General features: G+C 40.8%; 2 protein-coding genes across 2 annotated transcripts; both read left to right on the top strand.

The window, feature by feature from the left end:
• Positions 1-93: 93 nt before the first annotated feature.
• Positions 94-3,459, top strand: LOC100377416 (cytochrome P450 1A1-like). The gene is made up of 3 exons (XM_085497494.1): positions 94-273; positions 1,947-2,073; positions 3,350-3,459. The coding sequence occupies exons 1-3, from the start codon at positions 94-96 to the stop codon at positions 3,457-3,459; spliced, it is 417 nt and encodes a 138-aa protein (XP_085353620.1).
• Positions 3,460-4,764: 1,305 nt separating this feature from the next.
• Positions 4,765-5,264, top strand: LOC146750826 (vitamin D 25-hydroxylase-like). The gene is made up of 2 exons (XM_085497490.1): positions 4,765-4,999; positions 5,086-5,264. The coding sequence occupies exons 1-2, from the start codon at positions 4,765-4,767 to the stop codon at positions 5,262-5,264; spliced, it is 414 nt and encodes a 137-aa protein (XP_085353616.1).
• Positions 5,265-15,177: the final 9,913 nt, after the last annotated feature.

The following is a 15,177-nucleotide window of genomic DNA, read 5'->3' as shown; positions in this document are numbered from 1 at the left end:
CTGACGGCAATGCCAATTATGATTGGTCTCATCGTTAACACGACGTTGATTGTTTTAACCGATTATTTACATTTTCAAGTGGTATTAATATTCATGGCAGTGTTTCTGCTATGTAAGTACCTGTACCCAGGAATAAAGCAGACGACCAGCGTAAATCTACCACCAGGTCCCACCGGTTGCTCTCTTATCATGTTTCTATTACAAGCATTCAGAAATCCCATTGTGGCGCTCGAGAATGCGCACAAGACCTTCGGCGATATCTACAGTGTTAAGGTAAGTTTTCACGACTGTGGCTATAATGTGTCAACGAGAATAAAGATGAATATTATAGGCTGTAATATCAAAAGAAAATAGGTGTATGTTAGCATTCTTTTGATTGTTTTATTTTGTCTTCCAAATTTCAAGTATTGTCGTTATAGGCAATGTGAATAACGAGTTAGTAGTATCGCACTACATCACATATGTATATTAGAATAGAATAGAATAGAATAGAATAGAATAGAATAGAATAGAATAGAATAGAATAGAATAGAATAGAATAGAATAGAATAGAATAGAATAGAATAGAATCCCGACTTTATTTGGTTATCTTTTCTTTAATATTATTTTCTCCCCTATATACTTAGACAATAATAACCCAACACTCCAACAGAAATAACGCCACATGCTCATTCGTTATTTGAATTCATTGCTAGAAGAAGAGTGGCACCTTCGTATATGTCGACTTGCCAATTACAGTCGAGCCGCGCTATAATCTTTTGCATTTGATGATTCATTGTTATATCATTGATATTAAAGTTCGAGTGGCGAACGTTCGTCTGTGTAATGTACAGAATGTTACTGGAATTTTGATCAGCAGTGTTATGTGTTATCTTTAAGTATTTAATCACATAGCGACATCGGGTCCCGCACGTCTGAATTATCATGTGTAATTGAACACTTCGTATTTAAACCCCATATATATCTGATATACTTAGAATGTGATGCGAGTCTTAATTCGTTAAAAATGAAATGAACATGAAGTGTTCATTTTTAAGCCTATATTCAAACACATATACGAAAAAAGCATGCGCGCCTAGTGAAGTCACTCCAATTACGGGACTAGTTTGGATCTTGACTCCCCCACCTACTTTCAAAGTTAGTCTTTGGAAATTTTATATTGATTGACATCGAATCGTATAAGGTTGCATTCTAACATACTACCTATCAAGCTCCTGTCATTCTGTTATTAAAGGTATAATTATGTCGGGAAAGTACTTCTTCGAAAGTTGATAGTATTGATTTTCGTCGTTAATACATTTTCTAACTATGGTTACTATGAAAATCAAGTACAAACTGCAATGCGGATCATGCGATGTGTTATCCACTGTAATCAGTTCTGATAGTGGTTTCTGAATTTTCCTTATCATCCGGTGTCCAGGTACACTATGGTTTTACAGATAAGGCATCTACCTGTCGCGTGTTAGAAGCGTGGACAATATGCATTAAGGGCAATACCCTCTGTAGCAAGTCAATGTATTGGCTATCCCCATATGTTGCACGTTATCTAAGCACTTTTTAAAAATGTTAATAATAACGAGACTATGCTTTTTTAATGAGCTATAGACAGTGAAGATAATATTCAAGATTCATAAAGTGAGATTGATTTTTGCCAAAAAATCTGAATATCTCCGGCAAAATCGTGTAAAATAAATTGTATCTTTGTGTGCTAACGGTGGCCATTCACCGCAATCATTGAATATGATATCTTGCTTTAAATTATAGCTACAATTTGTCACATGCCATAACCATACACATCTCATTGTTTAACCCTCTTTGAATGTTTCTCCAACGCTGCATTTATATGTTTATTATGTGTATAAAATATTGTTTTAATTAAGAGGCGTTATATTTACCAATACCCCTTGTTATTAGTAAATCAATGAACCCATCATGTTATATGGTAGATTGGACCAATCAGTATGGTAATAGTTAATGGTATAGAAGCAATGACAGAGGTGTTGGTCACAAATGGAAAGGTGTTCGCTGGGAGACCAGATTTATTCGTGAAATTAACTGGTAATGACGGCCAAGGTCAGTAAACCTTATATAATTATGCCACGAATGACATCATTTAGCTTTCAAATTGGTGATTGCCTACATTATATCGTATGAATATAGTACGTTTAATCGATTTCAATTGGCGATGTCTTCCGTATAGTACCTCTCATCTCATTCTGCAGCTGCACTAATCACGGTTGTTAATAGAATGTAATCCCCCGCCATGCAACTGAGGTAATATCGGAACCAATCGAAAATGTATAGTAGTTGCCGTCTCTGTTTATACAGTCACTAGTTTTCACATAATACAGGTGTCACTCGTGAAACACAAATTCAAGAAGATACATTCGAGCTTTGCAGGTTGTTAAAGGTTATTATAGTGCCAGGTGCAGGTTGTAGACCCAGTGTCGGACTGGGGACCGAACACATATACCTCATTTCATAATTTTTTCCATGATACAACTGCCACAGGTTTACTACATGTACATTTGTAATTGTGTAAAATTAGTAATACGACTACATTTTGGCAGTACATTCAGCAGTGGCGGCGGCACCGAGCAGAGGGGTGGTCGATCACCCGAATAAAATGTTGTCACCCCCAAATCAAGCTGAAAACCCTTGTGTCAGCGAAAATTTGCCCCTCAAATGCAGGAAATAGCGTTTCAGAGAGACTAGAATTCAGATCTCGCGCCTCCTGCAAAATTTCGTGCCGCCGCCTCTGATTTATATAGAAGTCAATACCATGGTGGTTAGAGATTCTTGAAATATATGGAAGGTTAGTTCACCCTTAATGAGAAACACGAGGGGGAGGGTACACGAGAAGGCCCGACCGATCTGGATGGAACGTTTCAAAGTCAGTCGTCCGTAGCCCATCGTGGAAGCAACAACGTCCAGTTTACGAACAGATAAAATACTTTCAGCAATTTCTTTTCAGAATAATTCTCAACAAAATATAGAAACATCACATAGGATTATTCAAGTTCTAAAATTATGTCTATTGCAAAACAATCAAACCGATAACCAGTTTAACACCACAAGTTCCTTGCTGGAGTGAGTTCTACGCGTGATTTTATTGCATTCAAAATTGTTCTATTTCAAAGTGCGCAGTGATTTCTCGAAATACATACTAATTATGTAACTTTTCGCTGGTAAAAGTTATTGAAATCATTTTGAGTAAAAATATCAAGTGCTTCTGCATTCCCCATGATTTTCGTAACTTTCAAAAACTCATTACAACAGTTTGCAGGAGTCTGATAAAAAACGTGTCTCAAAATACACTTTTACATCAGTGTTTTCGATTATTTTTCAGCTCGTAATGATATAATCAGTCAATTTATAACAACCATGATGGCTATAGGAAATAATCTTAGCACAGTTTTACTGAAAAGACAGGAAAGAATTTTAGCACTGTTTTACTAAAAAGACGAGTTTTTCATTGCTCATGAATATTAATTAATGCAAATGAGACTATTTCAACCAATCGCGTCATGCAGCTCACCCCCTCCCGAAAAAACATGTGATTCCTGCGATAAACCTTTTTTTCCACACATGCAGGTCTACTCACTCGTCAACATGATGCAGCATTTATTACACAGAGAGCATTGGTTTCAAAATGTCTCAGATGCACCGGTAAAGAACAGTTGTCACTCGATGCTAGAATACAGCATGCGACAAGCCAGCTGATTGAGTGGATGAATGGAAAATCGTGCCAGTTGCTCGACAGTTCGGACGCAAGCCGTTATTTGCAAACAACAACAGCTAACGTGGTGTGCTCAATAGCGTACGGACGCCAGTATTGTTATACGGATTCCAATTTCCAGCACCTGATCAGTTCCATGGACGAGATATTTAATAGCAATCCGTTTCGCATGATATTTCAACTTGCTCGTTTTTTCCCGTACCTTACTGGGACTGTTTTCAAGGAGTTAGACCTGCGCACCGGTATTGAGAAAGTGGCCGCGTACAGTGAGATTGTCATAAACGAACACAAGATCACAGCAGCAGCAGCAGCAACAAGAACAACAAACAAAACAAATGTTCAGAATATCATCGATGCTTTTCAGACAGAGCAGAGAAAAGGAGGCAGTGATCTGTCCCACTTCACTGACACACAATTAGTGTATTTGTTATGCGATATGTTTGTATCAGGTACTGAAACTACCACAACGTCCCTAAACTGGGCGTTACTTTACATGGCATACTATCCAGAGATACAGGATCGTGTACAGCGAGAGTTAGATAAAGTTTTCCCAAAAGGTAATTATCAGTTTGAATATGCACTATAACTTCAAGGTGACTGTAATTTTTGCGGGTTAGGACTGTCCTATTGATATAAGGATTACAACTAGCTCTTAGGCAACATCATAATATGAATGTTGAATATTCAGACTAGGATTGAACACCGTCAACGAGAATTTTTAGAAAATAATAATAACCACAATCATCACGACACATTATTTTGAAGTCAATGGTAGTCGCAACGCGTAGTGTTTGATACTAGATCTATTTGACGTATACAACTCGTGTATGGTCGTTTTACACGAAATTTAAACGTCATTTAAAATTCTACTAGAAAAATATTCTTATATGTCAGTCGAGAATGCAATGCACACATATTACACAGCTTTACACATTACACATTATATTCTTTATTTTACAGAGTGTGTGGTAACAGTGGTGTGTCGTGAACATATGCAATCATTGCCTTACACAATGGCGACTATCATGGAAGTATTACGAATACGTCACGTTGCCTACATTGGTGTACCTCACTGTGCGACGAAAGATACGACGCTCAATGGATTCCATATTCCAAGTGGTACAATGGTTATAACAAACTTCTGGTCTGTACATATGAGCGACAAATATTGGGACAATCCTTTGAAATTCAACCCCGAAAGAATGTTGGGCGAGAATGGCAGAATTGTCACTAAAAAAGCATTTATGCCGTTTGGGGCAGGTATGATATTTACAGTGTCAGATCGTCGCCAACGCAGACCATATCATGAAAAATGTGTATTTATATTTTTCGTATTTTCTTTATAGGACCGAGATCCTGTCTGGGTCGACATGTTGCTAAAGCTGAATTGTTCATAATCTTCAGCACATTGTTACATCGTTACTCGTACAGCCTCCCCATCAATAGTCCACCCTCGACATTGGATCCACGAATAGGGATATCACTGACTCCCAAGCCATACAAATTAATTGTACACAGACGCTGAAAAATGTATTCGCAAACAAGACGGAGCCCACAGGGCTAACAAAATTACACTCGCGCACAATTTTATTAACTGAAGTTCAACGGTGGTGACGCATCACATGAGTGAACTTTACATTTTTCTTTAATAGCTAATGCTTAGAGAACGTGCTTTACATGTACCTTATTAATTTGTATTTAGTGTCACATATAAATATAGTATGTATCAACTCTTCAACACAATTGTAAGCTATGTGATGAATTTGTTTTTGTGTATCTGTTGACCAACTTATTTAGTTGATTACTATTTAGTTGAAACTGAATAAAGTTGTTTTTAGTTGGTCTTGGCGAGTACACGAGAAGAGACGCAGTCCAGTCCTAGAGAGTCTTGGGGCGAGTCTTGACACAGTCTTAGAGAGTCTTGGGTCAGCCTTGCGCTGTGTCTCATAGAGTGCTCGACTGACCGACTAAGACAAGAGTTGAAACGTATTTCGTTGCGTGTGTCTTATTTGACTGTAAAGTTTAAGTGACTTTCCTGATCCCGTACCTCAAGGGGACACGATAGAGAGACGAGACGAGATTCCCCCCTGACACGTGTGGAGAACCCCAGGGGAGAAGAGAATTTCCCCCGTGATACATGAGTGGAGATCCCGGGCAGGTGTTTAACACATATTGACATCCTATGAAGAAAAGTGAAATGGCGAAGGTGTGTCTTTCTTGCGAACCAAACCAGCAGCACGATGGCAGAGACAAAACTGCGCTTGACGACTAATGGCTTTACCCAAACGACACCGATGAACATCGCTGAAGAGATGAAGACTTCGGAGCCCCTTCGGAAGGACGAGTATCGAATAGCACTGAATAATCAAGAATTGAGCGACATTAAAGACAAGAAGATGATAAAGAACGACCCGGGACTAATGCGACGAAAGGAGAAGACTATATAGACTTTGATTAGAACTTTAGCTATCTGTGTATTGCTTAGGGAACTGCTCGCTGGACACTGTAACTGACACTGTAACTCAAGACGTTGAACTCTTTTTTCCAGAATCCCAGCACTATTGTTCAGTATGTAATGTATTGCTTGCTTTTACTATCGTTTTTCTGAACGTTTTTTTTGTGGTGTTGAATTGTATGTTATGTAAGCGCCCAGATCTTTTTTTGAACTGATATTTAGTGACGTGCGAGGTCCTTTATAATGATTTAAGCGCGTTTCAGTGGACAAGTATTTTCAACACAGTGTTTTGAGTTTTGTGAAGTTTTATGGAGTTTTAATGAGTTTATGAGTACGGAATATGATGGGGAAAGTAATGCCCCAAAGAGTTTTAAGAGTTTTGAGATTTGTCGATGTACAGAGATATCGACGTTTTAAGAGTTATTGTTGTTTACGTGTTCTTTCGGAATACTTCTGACGCTTTTTGAGTTGATTTGTGTTGAGAGCATCTTTGTAACGTTTTTAAATGTCTTTTTGAAGTGAGAGTGTGGTGTGCTTATATGCGTATTGTTTAATAACGCAAGCTTTTGTTCATGATTGACAGGATTATATGTGACTTAGTAGTGTCTATCATTTTAGCCTTTCCCGTCTTAATTGCCAGAGGAGTAATGTGTTATAATAGCTTTGTCTTTGTATTCCGTTCCACGCTGTATGACTTTTGTTTAGATTAACGACTTTTGAGTTCAGTTGAAGTTTATAAGCGTATATGACAGGAGTTTGATTAATTGCTTGTTTATTCATTGTTTATTAGTTACCGCTTTGCAATGCTTTAACCGAGAGACGCATCCCTGGTAATCACGTAATCATGCTGTCGATGGCCGGGATTAGCTGGTCGCTTGGTTACACCGCCACGCCTTAGTTTTTTTGACCTTTAGATATAGAGTTTGTAACCTTAGTAACGGAGACAGTGCAGCGAAGGGTTACCTCAGCGGACCATTTTGAGAAAAGTGAGTCGAATGGTAGCCTTTCCTTTGTTTTTGATTTATAACCGTTGATATTTGAGACATTATAATCATTGTATTTAGACTTATAATCAGTTTATTAATCAGTGTGTTTTACTTATTTGATTTATACCTTTTTATTAGTATTGTATTTAACCCGTATGACGATGAATAGAGGACGGTATCTTTGATTTATGAACGTGTTATTCCGGGAGACATGGCTCAGGTTGAGTGAAGGGATGTGTGATGAATTTGTTTTTGCGTATCTGTTGACCAACTTATTTAGTTGATTACCAGCGAATTGATGTGTTATGTCTGTCATCGTTTAGGCGAGGTTCTGGACGGAACTCGACTCAGTGATTTGGAACTAATTACGAGATAACCGTCACTATTCTGACTACTATTTTTGACAGTTAGTATTCACAATTATTAATGTAGTGAACGATTAATCAAAAGATATGACGTGTTCAGTACTTAGTGTGATTGGCTTTATGATTGAAGGTTACGCCCTAGAGTCTTTTTACTGCTTTGTAATTGGTTAAGATTTTGAAAGTGAATAAAGTTGTTTTTAGTTGGTCTTGGCGAGTACACGAGAAGAGACGCAGTCCAGTCCTAGAGAGTCTTGGGGCGAGTCTTGACACAGTCTTAGAGAGTCTTGGGTCAGCCTTGTGATAGTCTTGGGGACTTTTCCCCAGGGCGCTGTGTCTCATAGAGTGCTTGACTGACCGACTAAGACAAGAGTTGAAACGTATTTCGTTGTGTGTGTCTTATTTGACTGTAAAGTTTAAGTGACTTTCCCGATCCCATACATCAAGGGGACGCGATAAAGAGATGAGACAAGATTCCCCCCTGACACGTGTGGAGAACTCCAGAGGAGAAGAATTTCCCCCGTGATAGCTACACAGGCAATTACACTACGAGCCTCAATTCCCAGAAATTCTACAGTTAGTAATTATAAAGTCATCCTAATTTATAGCTAGATTAATTTTCACTGAACTTATGCTTATTTGCATTTTTTGATTAATTCTAATAAAGTCAAAGTAATTATTTGACTTCTTAAAATCCACACATGAATACGCCCTTTTCTGGGTAGGTAATTTAGACCTTGAACTGCATATGTCATCATGCAACCCTCACATCCACGTAATTTTAGCAAGTAAGGGAAAACAAAAGGTTTGTAGTGAATTTGCATATTTTGGTTTAAAAAAGTTACGTAACTCTAAAATCCAGGTACAGATTTTCAATGTACCCCACCAAAACATCGTATGATATATCAAATAAAAGACTTGAGTGTAGAAGTTTACACATGCAATAAAATCATAAAATGGTTAAATAATTTTAGAGATATTGCCTGCTTGGTGGGATTTTTGCAATAGTTTGATGAATTGCAAAATGTATTTGACATATTCAACCTCCCCACAGTGTTGTTTAGCACATTTGAATTCTAGCGATTCTTCAGCACTTCACAAACTCATGTGGTTGAATTAACATTTATAGATTTGAAGTGTATTGATTAGTTTTGATGCAACTGTGTTATGCAAAACTATGAAGCATATCAGTATCTGGATTTTGGATCTTTGGATGTGTGTACTAAATGCACTATTCATATTCACATGCCATTCATATTAACAATATTGAATGAGTTGTGAAGAGTATATGCTCGTAAATTCCTTCTTCTCATTTGGTATCGTACTTTATAAGGATTATACACAGTAAATAAGAGTGTTACACTAACAGGCGTGCTCGATGTCATACAACACCGCATAAAGTTTCCAAGTTCACAAGACGTACTTCCCAGTTAGCTGGCGACTAAGTTTTGCATTCAAATATAAACTATAATCTTTTTGCGTGAAAAGCGTATTCTTGTTTACATTTTGCTGAAAATGCATTTCAGTATATTGTGCTGAATTCTGATTCACGTTTACCGGGTGTCCCAATGATGTTAAATAACATTAATTGTTTCGATATTTCAGTTTTTGCGTTTTTCTGTGCAAGGCGAGTCACTATTTATGTATGCTTACATCACTTGGCTCAACCGGCGTGGACTATGTTTAGGTTGTTTACTAGTAATTGGTAAATCATTGTGTACATGGAGATGGATTTGAAAATTTTGAAACTATCACTGGAAATGTCATATCCAGTAATAGCAGTGATCAATTTTGGAAATTTCGTATTGCTAGAAGTCATCTTAATGAGCTATCACAACTGGAGGTGTGAAAACCACAGGTGCTGAATATCTGTTTGACTTTCACATTTCAATATCCACAACATGGACAGCTGATTTTGAGTCTGGACAGCTAGTTTAATAAGATGAACTTCCGCTGTGTCATCCTTCAGTTAGAAATGTTCTTCCAATGTCACATTAATCGACCAGTGAATGAATGAATCAATTAATCAATCATATATCAATTCATATACAAAATCATATACAAAGTATCTGTTTAGTGGCAGTATATGGAAAGGCCGCAGCTGTCTTAAGTGTATAGATGACATTATATTATCTACTGTTCTCGTTATATGATGCGAGTATACCATTATATCATGTCAACTTGTCCTTATACGATGTGAAAACACCTTTATACGATGTGAACACATCTTTATACGATCTGGACACACCTTTATACGATGTAAATACACTTTTATATGATGTGAACACACGTTTATATGATGTGAACATACCTTTATATGATGTGAATATATCTTTATATGATGTGAACAGACCTTTATATGATATGAGAAGAACTTTATACGATGTGAATATGTCATTATAAGATGTGATAGTACCTTTATGCGATGTGATTGTACCTTTATACGATGTGCTGGTACAAGTATACAATGTCAATTCGCCTTTACGTTGTCTAACCGCTGATTCACCGCAAGAGGGCATACTTTCCCGCACTTTTTCCACAATGCTTGACCGGTTCTTCCATTTTACGAGTGTGTATACAGCGTACAGTTTGATACAAGTCCCATGGCAAATAGGACCCGGCGCACGACCACCACTCTTTAACTTACTTTCAATTGATGTGAATCTGCATTCTGTCTCAAAATCCCCGTGTCTGTGGGTTCAGCATATGATCCTATGTCTAATCATGTTATGTGTGTGTAATAACTTGACATTCAGTCATGACAGAATGAAGGGCTTCTTATCACCAAATCGTCGAGATTTACCAGCCGCCATAAAGACTGCCTTACTCATTAGTCAACTTGATACTTAAGTCTAGATGTCTTGATACACATTTTCACTGCGCATAATTAACATACCCACTACACCAACTAGCTGATGTGCACATGTTTTGTTTTTGCAGATGTGGGTGTTTGAGGGATAGAAGATGGAAGTATGTGTCTATATCTACTCTTAGACAAGGCAGCAATTGGGTTACCTCTGAGACTTCCCCTTGTTCACTGCACACCCTAATGATCTCAGAAATATGAGGGTGTACTGTAGTTGCTTTGACATGGGCGACAATGAAACTCATGAACTGGTCTCAATCTACCAGATGCCTTTGCAGTGAACATTGAACTGGACCTGCATTCAATTGCATCCTTTTCTAACAGGTGCTGCAATTATTCCTGTTTCAATTTGTAATTATAATTACAACAAACAGCTTGTCAACTGAGATAGCTCTGCTGTTAGCAATGCACATTTCAATTAAAGAATCTGAGGACCTATATGTATAATATCAAATCATGCTGATGGACAAGCAGTGCCTTTGTGATTAGGTAAAGGAAGTGGGATAACATAATTGACCGTACCAGTATCTGGCCTAATTTCATTAACCTTGGTGGAGATAGATTCCATCCAACCCATTCCAATGGAACCAATCCCGGACAAGTGTATCAAATCCTGTACGGGCGACACAATATTTATTGATACTTGATTTGACACAATATTATTGACATGAACTGAACGTAGCTTTTCCACCAGTCAGGAACAGAACTGTTTACCATCTGATCTGCTTGGAATCACCTCCTCAGTAACATACCACCTTTCATACCTTGCCTTTATACATGCCTTTACTCTTATATGTAATTCTTTCAGCTTTGAAAGCATACACTGTGGCATCCACAAGGTTTTTACCCATTGTCAGATCACCAGTCCATACATCTATAGTATACAGATTGGTGGTGTAAATGTGTAATGAAATATCAACAGCAAATACAAGTCAGCCCCTCCCCCAGCACAAGCAGTGAACAGTGTAGCAAAAATGTGTGTCTGTTTGTATACCTTAGCAGATACCAGACGGCAATATGACTCATTGCACCAACGTCAAATCACTTTCGAAATGAAATGAAAAGGCAGTTGACAAGTAATCGTCTTTTGAGTACAGTATGTTTCAATATACACAAAGCTGCAAAATTTTAATCCACATATTTACCTAGCTCATATCCAACTCTGTTCAGTCAAAATGATTATTTTGAAGTGTAGCCATTAATCTGCAATTTAGCCAATAACGTAGAGAGAAATCTAGGTCAGGAGAATTTCTTCCACGTCACGTAACACGTGACCAATGTCAAGAGGTCAGAGCCATCTTGCCTTATGTTCACTCCCCCGTTTTCTCCATATACAACGACTTAAAGCCAATCGCTATGGATAGTGGGATGGTTAGGAGGGACCTGGAGCCTATGAACTAGGTGAATAGGCGGGTTAAACACCCTCTGCCTATAGTTAGCCCTTAACTCTGAGTGACGCCTACCAGAGAGCTGCAGTACAGTCTCCTAATAATAGAACAATTGGCTAGTTTTGTCCTCAATGTTCTCAATAGATGGTAACAAGGCTGACATATAGCCAACGATTGCTGCATAGGACAAACCTAACTCGCCAAGCAGATGGACTAACAAATCAGCTACCTGGCCAACAGTGGGATGGCATGGATCAACCACCCTTCCACTACACCAATTAACGTATGCACGCCATTTGGAGTCGAAGGCTGCATTGGTGAAACCCCTATTCACCCTGGCCGGGATGTTGGCAGCCAGCTCAGAAAAACCTTCCGTCTGTGCGAGTCTACTGAGAGTCTCCATGCATGTAAGTGGTACACTGCTGGGCCCATTGGTAGTGTGCCGTCTGGTTGGAACAGCAGATCCGGGATGTCTGGAAGCACTACTGATGTCTCGACTAACAGTAGTGGAAACTAGGCCTTGGTTGGCTAGTTGGGCACCACCAGCGCCAAGATGCAGGTATGCTCCTGAATCCAATGCAGGGGCCATATACTTTGGGCTAGTTCGTCCATTAGGTGCGCTCCCAAACCTGTGAGGGAGGCATTCATTATCAGTCATAGCCATGGCGAGTGGGTCCAAATGGACCCCCTGCCTGAAGTTGGTAATTTCCATCCACCAGGGCAAAGCATCCCTCACTTGGTTCGAGAGAGTTACTCGCCTCTACAGTTCCTGTGGGTAAGACTGGTGTTGCAATAAAGAGTGTTGCACCGAGCAGCTGTGCAGTGCAGCTTGGGGAACCACCCTTTGAACTTTAGTCTTACCTGCTCGGCCAACATACCATTGTTTTGGTTGTGTAGCAACCAGTTGTCTAGGTACGGATTGATGTGTACCGACGACTGATGCAGCAGCAGTACTGTTTTAACACTCTGGTGAACATGTATGGAGCAGTCCATAACCCAAAGGGGTGCACCCTGAATTAAAATACTTGGCCCAAATGGGCGAATCAAAGGAGGTAATGACTCACTGGGTGCATTGGCATGTGCAGGGAAGCATCACTTAAGACTAGCGAAGCTAACCAATCAAAACGGTGCAAAGAGAGTAAAACTGTGTTTGGTGTCTCCATACAGAACCGATCGAGGAGCACGATCTGATTTAGTTTGCTTAGATCAGGAACTGGACACCAGCCACCTGTAACTCTTGGAACTACAAATACGTGTGAGCAGAGTCTTCTACCCTGTGTATAGCACCCTTTGTAAGCAAATTGTCTCCCTCCTGTCAGATTGCTTCTGCTTTGAGGGGATCCCCTCAAAGGGGGCTGACAGAGATAGCAGAGGAATTTTGTAACCGTGTCACAGCCTGGAGTGTTCACCACTGGTTACCCATTGCTTCCAAGCCGGAATACACTGGCGCAATCTGTTTGTGACATGGATATGTGGCCACAGGTTCGGTGGTTCTACATTGAGGGCAATCTCTCCTCTGCCAAAGCAAGTCCCTTGAACGCTTGCCCATCCCAAGTGTCAAACTTTCTTCACCCACTTCAGTCCCTTCTTCCTGGGGGCGTGCCACTACTCAGAGTCTGTTCTTGGAGTCATTGTCCTAGTGACTCAATGTTCTCATATCCTCAACCTTGATCCCGAAGCAGTCGCCCTTGTTGGGTCGTTGCTTCACGGATCCCAGACAACGAGATCCAAGGCGACACTGACTGCATGGCTCCCCAGGTCTGGCAGATTGCTGAGTGTGGTCGGAGGAGGCACAAATGGTTTTGATGGGCAGGTGTTCTGGTCTCCTGCAGAAGAATATAGTTCTAAGACCGTAGAGTGGGAAACCTTATGACTAACTCTTTCCGCTGGACCAAGTGCTATCTGATCAGTGCAGTGTCTGGTACCAGAGCCAGCAGTATCTGGAGCCAAACCTCACGGCGGACCAGATCCCTCTGTTTCTTCCCTAACCCAGGTACCACAAACTTTTGTTCGACAGGACGGGTAAAGGGGGATGGCCATGTTCCGTGGAGTTTCTCAACATCTCAATCAGAAACAGTACATTCCCTGAGAGCAGAGTTGCGACCCTTGCAAACTTTTTGGAGTTTGTAGCCAGCACGCTGGAATGTATTACGCTGCTTCTTCAGGACTCTTAGAGGCAGAACACATCAGCCTCCTTGACCAGCAGGCACAATTGTTGGCGGGACATCTCACAGCTATGTGTGATATCTGGAGTGTCATTAGGCTCTCTTGGCAGGGGCTACCTCTATGCAGCGGGATGTTGTTTTGGCAGATTGTGTTTTTGCCGGTAAACTGAGTCATGGGGTGCATCACCGCCTCAGTTATGCAGACTGGACTTTGACCCACTTTGATGGGGAGATGAAGGATGCAGTTTTGGAGCTTCAGGAAGTCACTGACCAGATGGTACAGGTGGAATCTGCAAGCCAGTTGGCTGCTGTCATGAGAAAGCGGACAGGATCCCAAGCAGAGAAAATGCAACGACCAGTGACTGATCAGAAGTAGCCAGGAGGCAAGCGTCCCTACTCTCTTTCAGAGGGTGTACCGCAGAATCAGACATCGCTGAACCTCACACTTTCACTGGGAATGCCTGTGGGTCCTCGAAGGGGGAGAGACCCATAAAGGCAGTGCTTTGGGAAAGATTCCTCATACTGGCTTCGGACTGATGATCTCTGGCTGACAGGAAGCAGGGGAGAGAAGAAACCAATATCCTGTCCTGCTGGATCCCCCGCCATTTTGAGGCCTGACTGCCAGCCCCCCGTCAGTCATCTGTGGACTAGGCCTCGGCGGAGACCCTGTACCACTGGCCTGCGCCCCACCTGCTTCCCAATCAATGGGGAGGTCGAGGCTGGGATTGGGGGATCATTTGAATGCGAATGTCTTTTTCTGGTGTGCTTTTTCCCATTCGCCGATCCAAAGGTGTCTGCAGGTGGAGCAGCCCGCTGCCCTTACAGCTTTATCTACCTGACCTGCAAGAAATTAAATTTGTCCTGACAGGCCCAGGAACATAGCCTGAATAGGCTGTTGTTGGTACAACCGAGCAGACCTCCGCCAGCAATAGCTGACCTGAGATAAGTTTCAGAACCGTGTTCATGTTGCCGAGACAGGCGGTGTTGCCCAAGCTTGAGCTACTTGCAAGTTCGGTGCTGGCCCACCCACTCGCCCATCCAGCACCCAAGGTACTGGTAGACGAGTGGGAGGACTTCCCACCCTTACTAGCACTCCTCTCACTCACGCCCGCCCGCAGGGCCACCCGATCCGACGAGCCCAAGCTTGGGCAACACCGTTAGTCTCGGCAACATGAACGAAGTTCTGAAACTTATCTCAGATCTTGGCATCCCAGTT

This window comes from Saccoglossus kowalevskii, chromosome 1 (assembly GCF_978046115.1).
Source record: "Saccoglossus kowalevskii chromosome 1, keSacKowa6.1, whole genome shotgun sequence".
Classification (NCBI taxonomy): domain Eukaryota; kingdom Metazoa; phylum Hemichordata; class Enteropneusta; family Harrimaniidae; genus Saccoglossus; species Saccoglossus kowalevskii.
Note: the sequence above shows the minus strand (reverse complement) of the source record. Positions and strands in the feature narration are given on the sequence as shown.

Bases quoted from the DNA above. Each gene is read 5' to 3' on its own strand.
- LOC100377416 (XM_085497494.1), top strand. From the start codon at position 94: ATGGCAGTGTTTCTGCTATGTAAGTACCTGTACCCAGGAATAAAGCAG. The intron at 274-1,946 runs GTAAGTTTTCAC...GTTATATGGTAG, and splicing joins GCGATATCTACAGTGTTAAG to ATTGGACCAATCAGTATGGT. The intron at 2,074-3,349 runs GTCAGTAAACCT...ATTATTTTTCAG, and splicing joins AACTGGTAATGACGGCCAAG to CTCGTAATGATATAATCAGT.
- LOC146750826 (XM_085497490.1), top strand. From the start codon at position 4,765: ATGGAAGTATTACGAATACGTCACGTTGCCTACATTGGTGTACCTCAC. The intron at 5,000-5,085 runs GTATGATATTTA...TTTTCTTTATAG, and splicing joins ATTTATGCCGTTTGGGGCAG to GACCGAGATCCTGTCTGGGT.